At 41.7% G+C, this 18,720-nt stretch overlaps 1 protein-coding gene across 2 annotated transcripts in view; it reads right to left on the minus strand.

The window, feature by feature from the left end:
- Positions 1-18,720, minus strand: part of CGNL1 (cingulin like 1) — a 107,995-nt gene that overhangs the window by 34,087 nt on the left and 55,188 nt on the right. For both annotated transcript variants that reach the window (XM_066592542.1, XM_066592541.1), the window contains exons 9-11: positions 5,501-5,707; positions 4,016-4,120; positions 962-1,114 (exon numbers count right to left, since the gene is read on the minus strand). In XM_066592542.1, coding sequence (XP_066448639.1) covers positions 962-1,114; positions 4,016-4,120; positions 5,501-5,707 — 465 coding nt within the window. The remainder of the gene's footprint in view (positions 1-961; positions 1,115-4,015; positions 4,121-5,500; positions 5,708-18,720) is intronic.

Genomic DNA, 18,720 nt, shown 5'->3' on the forward strand with positions numbered 1-18,720 from the left:
CGCATGACAGTGTGCATGAGATACAATGACATGCGCAGTGCACAACCGCTACCTTACGCTCACACAGCGGTAAAACACACAATGTTTTATGCATATGGCTGTGGAAATGAGCCTTACTTAATAAAGAAAAAAAAAGTATAGGTTTACCTCTGGTTCTCGAAAGTCTATCTAAACTGCACAAAACAAACAGCAACAATATCCACCACCTAGTTTACCAGCACAACTAAAAGAACAAGATTTATTAGCAAACTTTTTCTTTTTATAAGGCCAATGGCATAGGAATCTGTGATGCTCGGAGTTCGGATCAGGATTATCAAATTTTCCATATAAATAATGGATAGATAAGGATTAAATCGCACTACTCTTTTCATCAGAGGGGTCTTTTAGTGGCTTCTCGTCATTTACTTTTGGTCTAGCGATATTCTAGATTCTTAGGTCTTAAATACTCATACTCAAGTAGTGTACTGTCACGGTGGCTTCATTACTAGATGTCAGATTAAGGTCTAATGCGCACAGGCGGATTTCTGCCACGATTCCCGCAGTGGAAATCTGTGACGTTATTCCGCAGCTATTAGGTTCTATTGAACCTAAGAGCTTTCTGCCTTCCAATCGTAAAAGAAATCGCAGCATGTTTTATCTTCCGCGGAAATATGCATGGCCGGCTTCCATTGTAGTCAATGGAAGGAAGCCGTCTGTCCCGCGATACTTCTGCTGTGAGCACAGCGGAAGGATTGCGTGGTTATGCGTTACCGCCCACCGCTGGACGGGACTCTCGCGGCGGATGTGGAGAGGCGAGTATGGGGTCTTTGGGGGGCGCCGTGTCGGACTCCGCTGCGATATTCTGCTGGCGGTGTCCGACATGGCCGTGGGCAAGAGGCCTAAAAGAATTGCGGTGCAGATCTTGTGCTGCTTTTGTATTGGCTATACAAAGCAAACACCTTCTCAGCAGTGAAGCACACACCTCTTTCTGTAACCTGTCAATGGTCTTGTCCAGCTGCCAGCGCTCATTCTCCATTTCATTTTTCAGATTTCTTAGTTGATCTTTCTGATTGGATTCATCTTTTAGCCTTTCAGACAGCTGATGATGTTCGTGGCTCATCCTATTAAGGCTTCTCTGGAATTCACAAACATGAAAATCAGAGTCAAAGTTATAAAGTGTATTGTAAAAGATCAAAAATAAATTTTAAAATTAGTCAAATAGATGTTAACAATTTAAGCAATAAGATTCCTTTTATTCTTTGCTTTTCTATTGCTTGAGTTGTAAGTAATTTAGTATTACAGGTCAAGGACTTAGACTACATATGTGCAAATCTCAAGTACCGGTATATATCGAGGCCTCAAGAAAAGAACTATTTCTGTCCATTTCTGTAGCTTGCATTTTTCACAAATATTCCTGTCTATGTGTAGGGTCTTTAATTTTCAGTGCTCTCTGGCAGCACGTCTGTGTAAGTCATTCTCCTCCTCCCCTCTGCTCTCTATATACTTCAATGAACAGCATAACTCATCCCCCTCCATCACTGCCTGTGTTCCGTTTTTTCTATTTCTGTTACTAGAGACAAATTTCACTTGAAAACAAAACTAGACAGCAAATTAGGAAGAAGGGATATCGCCCTTGTAGCCAGTGTTTTTTCTGCACAAAAATGTAATTGCAGATAGTGATTTGCACTTTCCTTAGTTATTACATTGACTACAATGTTAATACAAGTTGTCTCAAACTTCAGTGATCATTTAATTAAGGGTTGATTTTAATCCAAGTCCATTTGACTAGAGATGAGCGAGCATGCTTGAAGCTCGTTCAAGCATTAGCTTACTCGAGACGAGTACCACGGGGTGCTCGATAAAATGTTCCCAACATGTTTTCAATGAAGCCGCGGCTGCTGCCGGCGGCTCCATTGAAAACAACGGTCTGCCGGCAACCCTGCATTCTTTTTCAGGGAAGGGCTTTACATATAAGCTCTTCCCTGAAAAAGAAAGATTTTAGTGTAAAAAAAACAAAAAAAAACAAAAAAAAAAAAACTTACCTCTCCGCCGCTGCTGTGACTCCAGCAGGGATGAAGAACACATCTGCCGCGTGCGGCAGATGTTTCTGGCATCCCCGCAAGGAAAAAGAATTCCCTGCTGCACCTGCCACATCTGTGACAGATGCAGCAGAGGAATTCTAAATCCCTGCGGGGAATAAAGGATTCCCTACCGCAGCTGTCACACATGACAGCTGTGGTGGAGGATCTTGCTACCGTCACCCCTGAAATGTTTTTTCAGGGAAGGGCTTTAAATATAAGCCCTTCCCTGAAAAACAAAGAAAAGTTTTTTAAAAAAAAAAGCATACTCACCTCCCTTCGGCTGCCAGACTCAGTGAGTCTTCTCCCGGCTCTGTAGATCTGAGCTATCAGCACTTCAGCCAATCAGAATCAGAGCTACCAGCAGGCGGGGATTTTAAATCCCTGCATGCTGATAGCTGAGATCTACAGAGTCGGGGACAGCAACAGAAGTTGCCGCTGAGCCCCGGCAGCAGTCAATGGCTTTTCAGGGAAGGGCTTCATAAGCCCATCCCTGAAAAGCCTTTTAAAATAGTGTAAAAAATAAATACTCACCTCCCTTCGGCTGAAGCGCTCAGCCAATCACAATCAGAACTACCAGCAGGCGGGGGATTTTAAATCCCCGGCTGCTGATAGCTCAGAACTACAGAGCCAGGGACTGCAGCAGAAGTCTTGGCAGCCGAAGGGAGGTGAGTATTTATTTATTTTTTTCTACACCATTTTAAATGGCTTTTTAGGGAAGGGCTTATGAAGCCCTTCCCTGAAAAGCCATTGATGGCTGCAGGGGCTCAGCGGCGACTTCTGCCACTGTCCACGGCTCTGTAAATCTCAGCTATCAGCATGCGGGGATTTAAAATCCCTGCCTGCTGGTAGCTCTGATTGTGATTGGCTGAAGCTCTCAGCCAATCACAATCAGAGCTACCAGCAGGCGGGGATTTTAAATCCTCACCTGCTGATAGTGGAGATCTACAGAGCCAGGGACAGCTAGGAGAAGACGCAGCTGAGTCTGGCAGTCAAAGGGAGGTATGTATTTTTTTTTTTGGGGGGGGGGGGGGGGGGGAGGGGTTTAACACTTTTTTTTGTTTGTCAGGGAATCAGGGAAGGGCTTATATTTAAAGCCCTTCCCTGAAAAACATTTCAGGGGTGCCAGCAGCAGGATCCTCCACCGCAGCTGTCATGTGTGACAGCTGTGGTAGAGAATCCTTTATTCCCCGCAGGGATTTAGAATTCCTTTGCTGCATCTGTCACAGATGTGGCAGGTGCAGCAGGGAATTCTTTTTCCTTGCGGGGATGCAGGAAAGATCTGTCACACGTGGCAGATGTGTTCTTCATCCCCACGGGACATGACAGCGGCAGAGAGGTACGTTTTTTTTTTTAAACTAACATTTTTGTTTTTCAGGGAAGGGTTTATATGTAAAGCCCTTCCCTGAAAAACATTTCAGGGGTGCCAGCAGACTATTGTTTTCAATGGAGCCGCCAGCAGCAGCCGCGGCTCCATTGAAAACAAGTCAGGCAGCTCCGAGCATCGGTAACCCTGAAAAATGCTCGAGTGACCCATTGACTTCAAAAAGCTCGGTTTGAGTAACCAACCCCCTGAGCATGCTGGTGCTCGCTCACCTCCACATTTGACCATGAATATGCTCATAGTATATTGATGCTTAAAAAACAGAGTTCCACAGAGTGCATGCAGAACAAGGCAATTAAAATAAACAAAAAGGAAAAATAGATTTTCTATTATAAAATGTAAATAATATGGTTTCAACTGATGTGTCTCTAAGGAGAATCTTCTTTGCCTAAATTAATTTAAATAAGGTTTCGGCCAAACTTTGACAATGACAAGAATATGTAACTATAAGACTATGACTAGAGACTCAATATCCCGCTCCATGCTTTTATAGAGAAGGTATAATAATCAAAAAGGTGAAAACTTTGTAACTTTGATATTACGTTATAAAATATACGCGTGTTATCCTATTCACCTTTGTATCCTCAAGTTGATTTTCCAGTCCTCTAGAAAACTCTAGTGCTTCCCTCTCTTGTTCCTTCGCTTCATCCAAAGCTTCAGCTAGTTCTTCCTTTTCTTTCTGCAATAGGAAAGTTCAGAAAGTTACTTTTTGAGAAATATTTATACACATATAACACAACAGAAATAATCACATTTCTTACATGTGAAAACCATATGACCAACTGAGGAAAAGACCTTGACGAATGTTTTGACACTTCTTTGGATTCTGCGTAATTGTATGTACCTTTATACTCTTGATTATCCAAGGGGAATTGCAACATTTTCAATAGATTATATCGAAAATATACTGAGAATTGTTCAAGCAGTTATCGGACATGGTCATAAATACAGTTCTGTTAAATAATTCCATGATCAGAGCAGTACAGGTTATTGTTCTATATTATTATAGGAATAGACTAATAAAGGGGTATTTCCATCTCATATTTGTATGCATACAGTCTGATAAGTGTGACTTCCACTTCTGGATCTAACACCTATCTCTATTTAGGGCCCCCAACACCACTGGCCACTGCATTCAGGTATAGTCAGGAAGACAGATACAGCCGAGCACCCTGCACTGTACCATTGCCCACAGAAGTTAATGGGAAAGCTAACAGTGAGCTACACTGCATTTGGGAGATGCAAAAACAGCATAACCCTCTGTGCTACGCCGTTTGCATAGCTCCCATTGATTTCTGTAAGCATTATGGAAACCGCATAGCTGAGCCAAAATTGGCTGTTTCGGTCATCCCAGGCACCTCATATTCAGCAATGTTCCCACCTCATCCATGTTTGGCCAGCAAGGGAACATCCCTTTAAAGGGGTTGTCCCGCGAAAGCAAGTGGGTCTATACACTTCTGTATGGCCATATTAATGCACTTTGTAATGTACATCGAGCATTAATTATGAGCCATACAGAAGTTATAAGAAGTTATTCACTTACCTGCTCCGTTGCTAGCGTCCTCGTCTCCATGGTGCCGTCTAATTTTCAGCGTCTAATCTCCAGATTAGACGCGCTTGCGCAGTCCGGTCTTCTTTTCTCAATGGGGCCGCTCGTGCCGGAGAGCGGCTCCGTGTAGCTCCGCCCTGTCACGTGCCGATTCCAGCCAATCAGGAGGCTGGAATCGGCAATGGACCGCACAGAAGCCCTGCGGTCCACCGAGGGAGAAGATCCCGGCGGCCATCTTCAGCAGGTAAGTAAGAAGTCACCGGAGCGCGGGGATTCAGGTAAGCACTATCCTGTTTTTTGTGTAAACCCCTGCATCGGGTTTGTCTCGCGCCGAACGGGGGGGTTGTTGAAAAAAAAAAAAACCCCGTTTCGGTGCGGGACAACCCCTTTAAGACAATAAAGTAATCAAACCGACAATTCCATCAAATTAGCACACAGTTCTAATAAATTATTAATGTGATTGGATTTTCCCCTTTACCCCATGTCAATATATATTGTTGGTTTACTTACTTCTGTTCTCTTGAGTCTCTCTTTAACTCTGTCATTATCTTCGTTCAGTTCATTGACTTTCTGGTGAAGGTCCGTTATTTTGAATTCTAGTTGTTGTATCTTCTGTTTCAGGTCTTCATTTTCTTGCAACAAACTTTTTGATCTATTTTCAAATGCCATTTTTACTTCCTCAGCTTCATTCTTCTGGCTGTAAAAATTATGTGTATTCTTTGGGGTTGGAGAAAAATAAAACAAATGACTATTCATGATTACAAAGTAAAAAAACAAAAAAGACCAAATGAGTTAGCATTTATTAGCCATTAGTCAGCAATAAGCAAGTCAGTCTAACAAGCTGCAGTTTATTAACCCTGATATACAGAACAACTCCAGTCACCACTTAAAACAGCTGATCAGCTGATCATTTTTTTAAACTCAAACTGTAAAAAAAAAAGTGGCAAAATACCAACCGCTATAATCCTAATACAGAATCTCCCTGGCACAGAGTTTTGGAAGCCCTACCAAGAACCTTGCCCTATTCTGCATGTTTGTTGCGGTCAAATAGGCTGATCAGAAAGTTTAGGAGAGTGAGAAGAAAGAAACTAAGAGACAACGTGTCAGCCGCAGATACCCGACAGGTTGTGCCAGCCAGAATCGTTAGCGCTGTCATACTGAAACAATCATTGCTAGTGAATAGAGGGGAGCGGGCTGGGAATCGTCCCAGCCCGCTGCCTCCATTCAAGCGGAGCCTGGCAATGTGCTGGGACCGAGGGGAGCAGTGGTACATAAGAGAGCGAAAATGTGTGCTATTGGACGGGGAAGGGGGGGGGGGGGGTTGTGAAGGGTCATTGTGATGGAGACATGGCTCTGTTGAGGAAGGAGAGGCGGATTGTGATGGGGTAGACATGGCTCTGCGAGAAGGAGAGATTGTGATTTGGGGGACACATAGTTCTGCTAGTAACCCAGTAATTATCAGTGCTCTAATGTGCATCTACAGTACTTCCACTAACAGGGCATCTTCCCTACACCCACTTACACCATGCCGTCTTTCCCTTTACCCCACTATCTTGTTTCTAAGCTGCCCCTTAATTCAAGGTCTCACTGCCTCCCCATTATTGGCCCTCTGCTTTTCCCCTTGCCCTCCTTTTTGCCAGAGATCTGATTTTAAAGGCTGGTCAGAATGGATTTCAGGGATTTGATTAGGGTTTAGGTAAGTTTCTGGTGTGAACTATATTAATGGCCTGGTTTACCAAATAATAAAAAGCTGTGTACAATACTGTAATTAGTTATACAAAATTTGCAAACCGCTAACAAGATGTCATACTTAGGTCACCTGTCCACGGGTGTAGCCTTTTCCCACAGCGGATTTCCGCCACAGGAGAATGCTAAAGTCATTGCGATTTTACGATCATTAAAGATAGGAAAATTGCAGCCAAATCGCAGCATGCCGCGATTTTTTTTTTTATACATTGGGCTGCTCTTTCCATAGTTATCCTATGGAAAGCGTTCATTGCGTTATCCGCGTGCAGATTATCACCGTAGATAACGCAATGGTATATCGCCTGTGGACAGAAAGTCCTAGAGCTCATGTCCCCGGGTAGTTTTTATGAGAGCGGGGGGAAAAGGCAGAGTCACACTGCGCATGAGCGCGTGCGTGAGATATATGGGCATGCACAGTACACTCGCTGCCCATATGCGGTCTCTGCCGGCTCTCTGCACAGAGTTAGCAGAGACAAACACAGATAAAATGCTGCAGACACCCTCGCAGTGTTCTACCAAAAAGCCTGTGGACAGCAGCCATTACAGTTGGTGTTCAACTCAGAACTTCACCTGACTAAAGACTCCACTAAGCAAAACTTTACAAAAACTACTTGAGTCCACTGCTATACACAGTGGTATGTAGAAGCTACAGAAGCCAAACTGTCCAAAAGTTTAAATTGCAACCTGTTGCAAAAATTAATTCAGCCCAAAATACATTCATGATAGATATTAAAAAAAAAAAAAAAACTCCTAAAAAAAAGGTCCAAAACTTTTTGGAAACGCATTTCTATTTGCAGCCTTTCTAAGCCCCTTTTTGGCACATAGTACCATGGAAGATAAAAGGAATTGTATACATAATAAACTGCAGTAAAATAGCTTCACTTTATAGTTACTATAAACAGATGAGTAACTAAGCATTACCTATCGAATATGTTTTTTTGGGTGGTATAGTCATAAAAAAAAAAGCTTTAAATATATATTTATAACTTAAGTTTAACTACTATTATTGGCCTCACTCATGATTTCTATGAAAAATAATCAGGTTCGAGCACATACTACAAAATATGTCTAACACTTGCCCTTTTCTCTTTAGCAAGACAACAAAAGTTGGTGCTCGTATCCTCCTTACAGGCGCTGTGTCAGCAGAAAATAAGAATAATAGGCTAAGCAAATAAGGAAACAATGAAAATGTTTCCTTTAATGCTTGACCTGCTCCAAATTTGTTCAGGACGAGCATTAGACAAAGAATAGAAAGAGGGCCAAGACGGGGCTATTAGGAGGTACAAGAGAGTGCTTCTAGCGAGATCTTCCTTGTCAGCATTGCTGACTAGTATGGGAATTACAAGATTGCATTCAGACAGAACTACATGGGCCCCAGGAAGGCCTTTAGGGTAAGTTGCTAATACAACCTTTTTGCATTGCAAACATTTATAAAAGAAGGAGTATCAACACAATTCTTAAGTCAAACCAATGAAGTCAACTGTTTAATACATTACACCAGTTACACATGTGGGGAGCTTGCAGCCCCCAAGTTGTGGAAGTAGTGTCTCACACTATGTGCACTGGATTCAGAACTTCCATTCAATTCTATAGCAGCTACCTATAAGCCACTGTCCAACCAGATAAAGAGCTGGAGACATGATTGAAACAATATTTTAATACTTAATCTAAGTAAATAAGACCATTTAGTATTTTTGGCATTACACATGGGTTTCCCACCCTAACAAAACATTGAGTTCATCTCCAGATCACTACAAGTGCGGCAACTGATCACCCAGAACAAAGCAATATACTGAAAGTTTTATTACACTGTAAAGTATACAAACATGTGTGGTCAGACATTACCCGAATACCTGGAACCTAAAAGAAGTATGTGAGTAATGTAAACTAGCCAGGGCAATAATCCTAATAGAGGTCACTTAACTGCTCACAGCAAGAACAGAGAGAAGTCAGAGAAAATATAGTGGACAGGCCGGCCACCCACAACTATGCCGAGCCTCTGCTCAGTCTCTCCATGAGCAAGGAAGAATTGTATTTAACCTACTGAACACAAGTCAAAACTTTAGTATCCCAGATTTTACTACAGTAAATACCACAAAATATTACAATTTAAGTAAAGAATACGTCTAAAGCCCTAAATCACAAGGCGTTTTATTTTTAACATGGCTTCTGTGCCAGAATCCGAATCACTTTAGTGTCCCGTTGAGTTCAATGGGAATCCATACCATAGCACATAGGATGCAGATTTGAAATCTGCATCACAAAAAAAATAAAATGAACATTTCTATACAGAAATGCAGAATCCATGTAAAAAACTCCACACATGGATTACCCCTGTTGAAAGGGGCTAATCTAAGTATGGATCCACGGCATCTTCAAATGAAAATCTGTGTCGCCCATGTGAATGAGTCCCAATTGTTTCTTCCAATATACAAGGTGCTATATTTAATAATTACCACTATTACTATTACTTTACTGTAAGAGCAGTGAGACAGTGGAACTCTCTGCCTGAGGACGTGGTGATGTCAAAATCCATAGAGTAGTTTAAGAGGGGACTAGATGTGTTTTTTGGAGCGCTATGATATTAAAGCATGTAGACATTAAATAACCAGAAGGGTTGTTGATCCAGGGATTATACTGACTGCCATTATGGAGTTAGGAAGGAATCCCCACCTCCCCCCAAATGGGGGAAATTGGCTTCTGCCTCATTGTTTTTTTTATTGCCTTCTTCTGGATCAACAAGGGGGAGTGGAAACAGGCTGAGCTGGATGGACAATTGTCTTTTTTCAGCCTAGCGTACTATATTACCAAGATCTAATTCAGGAAGGGGATCATTTCTTGGATGGAAATAGTCAGTGTAGATTATCTGACACCACTGGTGTAACTACAGGGGATGCGGTTGCACCCGGGCCCATTATAGCTGGGGGCACTGTTACAGATTTTGCATTGGGGCCCAGAACCTTAAAATTACACCTCTGTCTGACACTGTTCAAAGTGGTTTTTCACCCCAAACTCTGGAACAGAAATTGGTGTTCCAGCAACAAGTAAAACACTATCTAGTTAAGAAAACAGGAAAGCTTATGAACACGTTACCGTAGAAGGCGATTGTGTAAAGAAAAACTACAATTTATCATGCTGCAAGAAAATTGTGAAGAGTAGTAAGAGTCTGATCATATGGCAACCTTCTATTTAGCGCAGGCTCTGTAATACCTTTCCATCTTCTATGCAGGAAGCATAGGGTTCCATATGCCTGACGTGTAACTGGCATTTTTTTTCTTGGCTGGACTGAAAAGCACCAAGGGCAGCGCTTTTCCACCCATGTTTAAAAGACTAACGTCAACAGAAACCACGTGAGAAGGGAACCAAAGAGGTCTCTGCCTCACCTACTTAACCCCATGGTTCCATCCTGCTTTCTGGTGAAGACAGAAGAGCGCAGTCGGAAAAGACCCTTTCAGTGAAGACTGTATGAAAATTAGACCATTATTTGATCTGTTAGTTGAGGAGTTACTTTGACACTAAAGAGGATTTCCACATAAAACATAAAAACTAGGGCTTAGTACTGGCGCACTGAATTACAAGGACCGACACACGCCTCTTCATGTATTCAGGGCATGCCGGCAGCTATGTGCGCCTTCACAGAAATGTATGCTTAGTCCTGGCCAGGTGTTTATTTCTGCTATAATTTATGCTATATTCTGATGTAAATGATACATAAATCTGTCAATCCAGGGTGGTGTGTGTGTGTGTGTGTGGGAGGGGGGCAACTATGCTCACTTTTCCAAAAAGCGTCAGGGCTGCTACAGAAAGAAGAAAAGTTGCAAAACTCTTGTGCAAACGGTCCTTGCGACACATTTTGCAACTTTTCTACATCAGAAAACTGCCGTAGAGGCCTTTTTAAATATCCCCCAAGATATTTACGGCTTTCAATGTGATGATATTTCCCATTTTCTTATTCTACACAGCATTTCACCTAAAGGGAATGCATCAAATTATTTTACTAATCCATAACAAGATAGTAAAACTTGATTTACAGCAATAGGCCATTTTCTGATGACATATGCCATTTAAACCTTTGGAATCCAATTTTGAATTCAGGGTTTTCTAGGGGGCTTTCTCTTTCTGCCATTATACAAGGACACCATCTGCTGGCTAGAGCCAGTACTGCAGTATGGTACATGCTGGAGAGGCCCCCCGAAAACAGAGCGGCCAGTAATATACAGTAAGAATAAGCCAAAAAAAGAAATATGGGCTCACCTCACCAGCAGTATCTTTCAGTGTTGCAGGGAGATCTGAAATTCAACAGGAGCTCCGTCCTCAAGCAGCCGACGGCAAACGGCTAAATTCCATATAAACAAAAATAGGAGTGGAGAGGAGCTGCTACCGTTAAAAAGATTTCATTCTTTATTGAATAAAAAAAAGCATACAGCTCACAGGTTCGCGCTGAACGCGTTTCGCCTGTAGTAGCCTTTGTCAACAGGCTGTTGTCTGTTGACAAAGGCTACTACAGCCGAAACGCGTTCAGCGCGAACCTGTCAGCTGTATGCTTTTTTTATTCAATACAGTAAGAATACCCTGCCGGACGTATTCCGACATCGGAGCTGTACAGACTTCAATCAGAATGTCTTTAGATGTCAGACAGTGGATTGGAAAGGGTTAATATAGCAGCAGTTTCTGTTTCAGGGCTTCTCTAAAGTGTAACTAGCGACAGGATGCTGCATCCATTGTCAGCCATTCTGAAAGCTAACAATCACTGAAGCTTCGGTATCCTTCAGACTTTGGTGCCTATTCAGATTAATCCACAACAGAAAATCACCCCTTCAATAAGATAGGATCACGGAGATGACCAAGCACAAGCCACAATAAACTTACAATGCAAAATTAAGCAAAGGATGTCACAGCCGGAGCATATAACAACTTTTAATAAAAACTAGATTGCCCTGATGTTCGCTATGTGAACATAAAATGTTTGGAAAAATTGTTAATGTTTTTTAAGAACTGATTATTTTAATTGGCAAGGACTTCAGGATAAACTACATTTTCGGTGTACCAACTTCCATCTGAGCATACCCCTTGAACGGTTCGCCATCCACGGATTGGTCTTCCATGTCTTGAGGACATGGAAGTCAGTAAGCACTTGATATGAACATCACTTAGCAACACTTGACTCTACGGCACTGCGCATGCCCTGGAATATGACGTCACGAAAATGCAGTGTGATTTTTAAATATTTTTTTTAATTCCCCGCTCTATCGAAACACTGTCTATACAAAATGCATGCATATGGACAGCGCTTCATACGCAGCCCATTCAAGGGCAGCGTATGATACGCAGAGAAATAAGAGCAAGCTGCAATTTATTTCTCCTGCGTATTGATACACAGCTATGAATAGAAGCGTGAAAGTCTATTGATTTTTATTGCCCCCATTCACCACGTTACACACGGGAAATACATATGTATAATACGTGGTGACAATGAGCCCCAATACACATTTTATGGTTTTCCTTGTAGAGTATTTACACTGCGGCACCCAACTTAAAATAAGAATAGCGAGAATTAAAATGAATTGCGTACTAAAATGTGCCAAAACAAGTCAAACTGTCCACTGCTCATCTATTCAGTCTCATTTATTGAAGAACAGTATACAAAAACCAGTCCCTTGTATATAGGGTCAGTAAGATTATTGTTAATCTTCACCAAGCAGAAACCTAAAATAACTTGTGTTGAATATGCTAATGAATAAGGAAATGCAATTATTCAGCAATTAAGACCTCAATGTACACCAAATGTAGGCCCACAAATATACAGGGTGGAGGCAAGATGAAGAATGCCAACATGGCAGAGCCCCCCCTGCCGGGGGCAGTTCCTGTAGGAAGAGAGTAGAATGACTGGCTTAGTTGTCTTGGAGTCAGACAATTTACATATCTGTTCTGTATTTTAATCAGCCCTTTCTGCTTTTCTTTGACATTACAATCAAAATGTTACTAATTAATAGGCCTTCCAGTGGTGGCTGCTCTTTGTTTGCTGGGGACAAGCGTCTGTAGGATGAGAGGGGTTGGGAAGGAGAATTATTCTGCTTCTCAGCTGAGCAACTTTCACACACAATTGGGCAATTACAGTACAAGTAGTCCCTCATACAATATTAACTCTGGGACGACCACTGTACGTTAATATTGTATGTTGACACCATATGGATAACTTGTGATTGGCCCCAAAATGTCAAAGACAAGTAATACAGAATAAGGACTTTATTTGGATTAGTTATCTGCCTAATTTTCTAAAGTCATTACATATATCAGCAAGAACTCCTGAAAGCTATAAATCACTTTCTATGTAGAGGACAGGAGCTTCTTCAGGGTGCACCAGAAAAATAAAACGGAACCGTACTAACTTGGTGTCCAAAGGAGTGCAAGGTAGGTGCCATTGAAGCCTGGGGCCTTGTGAAAGCCCCAAGGGCTGCCATGTATTTTTGTTTATTAGGCTATGCCAATAGAATGCCTGAAGAAATACAATATACTACAATACTGAAGTGTTAAAGTATATTGTACTAGTTCAATCCCTCCACAGTGCATTTGCGTACATAAAAACACGCTGAAGTGGCCAAAAAGCATGGGCATAAGCAATTTTTAGTCACGTAAATACGTGTATTTTTACGACTGAAATGTCCTTATGCCTGTGTGAATGAGCCCTAATAGTGACTCCCATAGTGGGCGCAGGACTAGCAGTGGCCCCAGTAGTAACAGTAACCCATAGTGGCCGCAGCAGTAATAGTGGCCCCTCACAATGTCCCCAATAGTAGCAGAGTCCCCTATATTGGCCCAGTACTAATAGTGACCCCCATAGTAGTCCCAGGATGTCCCAGCCCCCCTATTGGCCTCTGGCCAAGCAGCATCGCTACCGGCTTTACACCCACCTAGCCTGCAGCTCCAGCTCTGTGTCAGCAGTCACAGCCTTGCACTGCACCACCAGACCAGAGTTGCAGGTTGGGTGAGTAGAATTCCTTTAAAAAGGGGCTAATCAGACAGCATCCGCCAGGATGTACCGGGGTTGGAGCAGAAGCACTGCACTGACCCTATGCAGAGGAGTTTAAATTTAGTTCTGCAGTGGATGGGCAGCAAATTTTTTAACTGAGGGAAATCTTTTGAATCTGCCAATAAGTGTTAAGCTTCACCAATGACAATGGTTATTGCTATTATTGTAATGTGTATCGCTAGAGAAACAGTCAACATAGAGGCAGTCAAAGATATATAAATCTTATGGACGTGCATGCGACTTATTCGACGTGGCAATCTACAATTGGTAAAAGCCTTGGTCATGGAAAAGCAGCTCCGCTAGTGATGACCTTCGGGGGATCGGTCATCAAGGGCTTTGAATCAGAAAACCCCTTTAAGAGCAATTATTCTAAAAGCACTGTGGTTTAAAACTGGGCCCTCGAACAACAGTTGCACAATGAATTGTGCAGCCGTAAGTCAGGTACTCAGTTGTCAAAGATAATATATTTTCAGGCTTATCAACACGATTACAAAATTGTTTAAACTTGAAAAACGGTATTATCATTCACGTAACAGAAGCTCATTATACAGCCCTATCTGTCATATAAAGACAGCACTAGAGAGAACATCCTTAGATTTACACAGCGTTTTATTTTGGAGTTCAAGCTTGCTCTAGTGCTGGCAGCCAAAATCTGGTCATTTAACTCTGTGTCCAGCCATAGTTTTATTATTAAACAGAGCTCCTACCACTATAAAGACATTGTAAGAAGCCCGTGCAGAGCCGCGGAGATCCGTCTACCGGCTCCTGTGGCAGAGATTCAAAGCGGGATTTGGCAACGCCCGTGGACCTGCAGCCTAAATGTCAGAGTACAGTGGCTTTGAGGAAATGTTTTTAAGGGAACTTGTCATATTCAAAATATAGTCAACTCTACGGACAGTGAATTATATAGCAGGATGAGCTGAGCAGATCAATATATAGCTTTATGGGAAAGGATTCAGCGTATCTTTTATTTTATTCATGTAAATCTCTGCTCAGTCTGAGTTTGGAGGTCCAGTGGGCGGTCTTATCTGTTCATAGATATAGGGTAGTCAAGGAACATAGCTGTTGCCTGAATGATCATTTGGCCAGCAGCTGTTGAAGGTGGTCATTCCATGTCAAGTGGTCTAATGGTCCCTGCTTGACAACCTTCAATTTTGCTAAGATTTTTACAGAATGTTCATACACCACCTGTATAAAGTTCTGCAAAGTTTCAGCTTGGTGTATAGCTTGCTTGAGGCACTTGAGCCATTTACATAAATGTCACTCCTCCCCTTGCAGAGATTGTTTCAAAAAAACATCCAAGTTTGTGCTGCCACTGTTCTTGATCTAAGCAAGCTAATTTACTGAAGCTTGGTGCACTTGGTCCACTTTTTGCGTGGAATTCGAAAATTTTACAGTCAGGGCTCACAAATATTGGTTTGGTGGGTAAGAAGGCCCAAAGTGGCTGGTAAGTGTTGTGGATTCCTAAATGTGTGGCCAATTTTGTTCCGACAACTAATTAACAAATAGCTTAAATAAGCTGGAATTTGGCCAGTGAGTAGTACAAGAGCCTACCAAAGCATGGTTAAACTGGCTTCTTTTTTGCTTTCATGCTGTGTTTTACCCTCCACTGAAATTGGTAAAAAAAAAAAATACATTTTTGCAAGGTTTACCATTTTTTTAAACAACTGTAACTCAAAAAGGTCACTTCCCATTTTATTTTGCCATTAAAAAGAGCAGGTTTTAATCTATCTGTTCCTGTAGTTTCATGGTGGCGTCTTTCCACTTAAGGGGGACAAATTCAGTTAAACCAGTGTGATGAAGGCACTCTACAGGCCATAGTTGTGACAGCAGCACAATTGTATTTCGTGACTCAGACATATTATCTCACTGGCATAGCTCACTTTTTCCATCTTTTCCATCCAGCTCAGACCACCATGTAGACTTCTGGCAGCCACAATTTGTTTTTGCAACTTTGCAAACACAAATCTTGGCTGGAAAAAGGCTTCATGGCGGTCTGGGCTAGAAGGAAAAGATGGGAGAAGTGAATTCCAGTAAATGTTTTAACAATCTACACAAACTCTCCATCCAGATTCTACCCACAATTCTGTGCCTGTTGCTGTCCTATATGCCTGTAATATTGTATCTGCTGCGTACAGTGGTGTCCCCAAATACTGTGCTTCAGAAACAATATAATAACTATTATCTCCAGAACAAAATGTAGCACAGACAGTAACAATTAAAAAAGTGACAGATAGTGCACCATATTGTGCATGAAAAGTTAATAGTTCGTCACACAGTAACAGTGCCATCTTTTGTAACCAAAGAACAATGCTGCTGCTACTGTTCCACACAACATTAGTATCCCCACTTTGCTACCACATAGCAATGATACCAATTCTGTGTTGCCACATAGTAATACCCACCGTAGAGCACCTTACAAAGTAATAGTACCCCTTGTCCTCTAAACAGTAATATAATGCCCACTGTGCACTCTTAGAAAATACATTTCTGCTGTGTGCTCCCTAGACAGAGATAGGGGCCCCTTGAAAGTAATAGTGCCCCCTCTGTAATTTTTTAAAGGTAATAATGGCCCTTAGTTCCTGCTGACACAGTAACTTTGGCCCCTTACTGCCATCTTGCACAGTAATTGTGGCCCCTCAGTGCCCCTTAATAGTACCTTAGGGAAAAAAAAATTAACCTTATACTCATATACCCATGCCTCAACGAGCGTCTTCATCCACTCCAGTGCTAGCGGCCTGTCCTAGGTGGCACGATGTACTGCCATCATTACGCCAGTACTGTGTCAGCACACCTACACACTGCACCTACACCCTCCCGCCAATTGAGTTGACAGCAGCGAAATCTGTCAGCCCAGGCCACAATGAATCTGCATGGTCAGGCTAATTTCTCATGCAGTCTTGTCCATAATTGTCTTTTCACGGTTAATTCAAGTATTTACTAAAAAAAAAAAAAGACATGTGAAGAGAGCCAACAGGTCCTCGTTAACCCTTTAAATCTGCTTTAGATCAAATTCATCTTAATCACCAATGTTTATCTACAATCTCTGTATAGAGAGCACTAAACGGTTGAGTGAATGCTTGTGGATAGTTTGCATCACTTCAGAGTAGGGCTGGGCGATTAAATTATTCTAAAATAATAATTTGATAAATTTGCCCATTAAGTGGATTTTGAATTGTTAAATTTGATTTTGTTACAGCGGTGAGCGCATTGCAGCACTTCAAGCAGCAGAGTGGAGCGCACACAACCTCTCCACAGTGCTGACTATGGCCCTAGCAGCACTGGGACGCCACATCTGGAGTGCCTTTGGGTACCTTTTACTTCCTGCCCACCAAATAAGGCAGCCTGTTCACCACTGCTCCTTACATCCTAACCCTATTTATTAGGCTTCACACGAGCAAAGACACCTTTTGAGCAGTTTTGCAGTGACCTTCTCGACACACCCTATGGTGCATTTATAGTCTCCCAACCACCCAAGCCAATTCACTAAGTCCCCTCTATATACTAAAGAAATTTGTTGATGTTGTGCAGGGTGGAACAAAAAAAATAAAAAAAAATAAAAAGCTCTATAGCCTTACACACAAATCTTTCATCCACAGCAAAATTCACGAGACAGGATTCAAAATTCTCTCTTGCGGGTAGAAGGTGCCCTCCAGTCTGTACACCATTGATACCTTCTGTGTCCCCACTATGTTGGAGATGTGGAAAAGAACAAGGTACTACATATTTTGGAATTGTCCAATACTGGGAAATTTTTGGTCCAAGGTGTGGCGCATATTCACAACTTCATTCAACCCAAATCACTCGCACCATTTCTCTTGCACCTCAGTAATATCCCACGGCCTACCGATAAATGCGCCATCTGCATAATGTAGCAAGAGCCTTTATCCTGTAGCTTTGGCAACGAACCATATAATCTTATATCTCGCTATGGTTGAAAGCACTACAGGAGATTATGGAGATGGAAGACCTCATAGACTCATTCAAGGGGATACATGCCAAACCTTTGAAAATGCGAGCTTAATGGCTAGCAGTGCTATTTTTTTTTGCTATCATATTCTCATAGAGACACACTTCTAGGTCTGCATGCAAACCTTGCAATGTATCTTTATTACTTATAGATCTGAAAGTTATAGAAGGAATTAAAAGAAAAAAAAAAGTCGCATTCCTCAACACATAAATCACTCTTTCATAGTGTAACCATGTCTCATTATTGCTGACACAGCTAAAATAATATAATTACATTTAATGAGTACGCATCGAAAGCACCACTAATCCTTTAACAGATACAACAAGCCAATAGTGAAGGCCAGAGTGAAGAATGAAATTCACTAAAGCCCCTTTCTCAAGAAGATAATCAGCGCTGGGTTGCTGACATGGTTCACTTTCTTAGAAAGTTTAGAATATGGTCTCATTCCTGGGAATTATCAGGTCAAGACCAGAAAGCCTTGAACAGAGAGCTGAAAAGATTAGTTCATTAGACTTCAGAGTAACACAATGTTCTTTTTACAAACTCTAAGGCCAACATTTAGATTAAATCCCCCCACAATCAAAAGAGACTAACTGGGATAATTGGGGAATTGTAAAGTCAACATCAACAGCGTCAAATTTAATTCAACGAATGTAAAAATAATTAACCATGTGATTGAGATTACACTTTAAAAATGGGAAGTGTTTCCACGGTCAGGATTACACATCCATGGTGGTAAAATGGAATACTTGCTTAGAAATTACTTCTTGCCACTACTAACATCAGGAACATGCGGTAGAGGGATTGTCTAGACGGCTGCTCTACATTTCAGGTCTAGACTTGTAGAGGACCAGCTTTTGAAAAAAGTGATTTTTAGGAAAGTAAGAGACCAGATATGTAATTTAATTATACATGTTGATTGAGTTTAAAATGAGGATGCACTCGAACATGCACTTATATAATCCAAAGGCAGGAATTATAGGT

The sequence above is a fragment of the Eleutherodactylus coqui genome, chromosome 2 (genome assembly GCF_035609145.1).
Source record: "Eleutherodactylus coqui strain aEleCoq1 chromosome 2, aEleCoq1.hap1, whole genome shotgun sequence".
NCBI classification, from domain to species: Eukaryota; Metazoa; Chordata; class Amphibia; order Anura; family Eleutherodactylidae; genus Eleutherodactylus; species Eleutherodactylus coqui.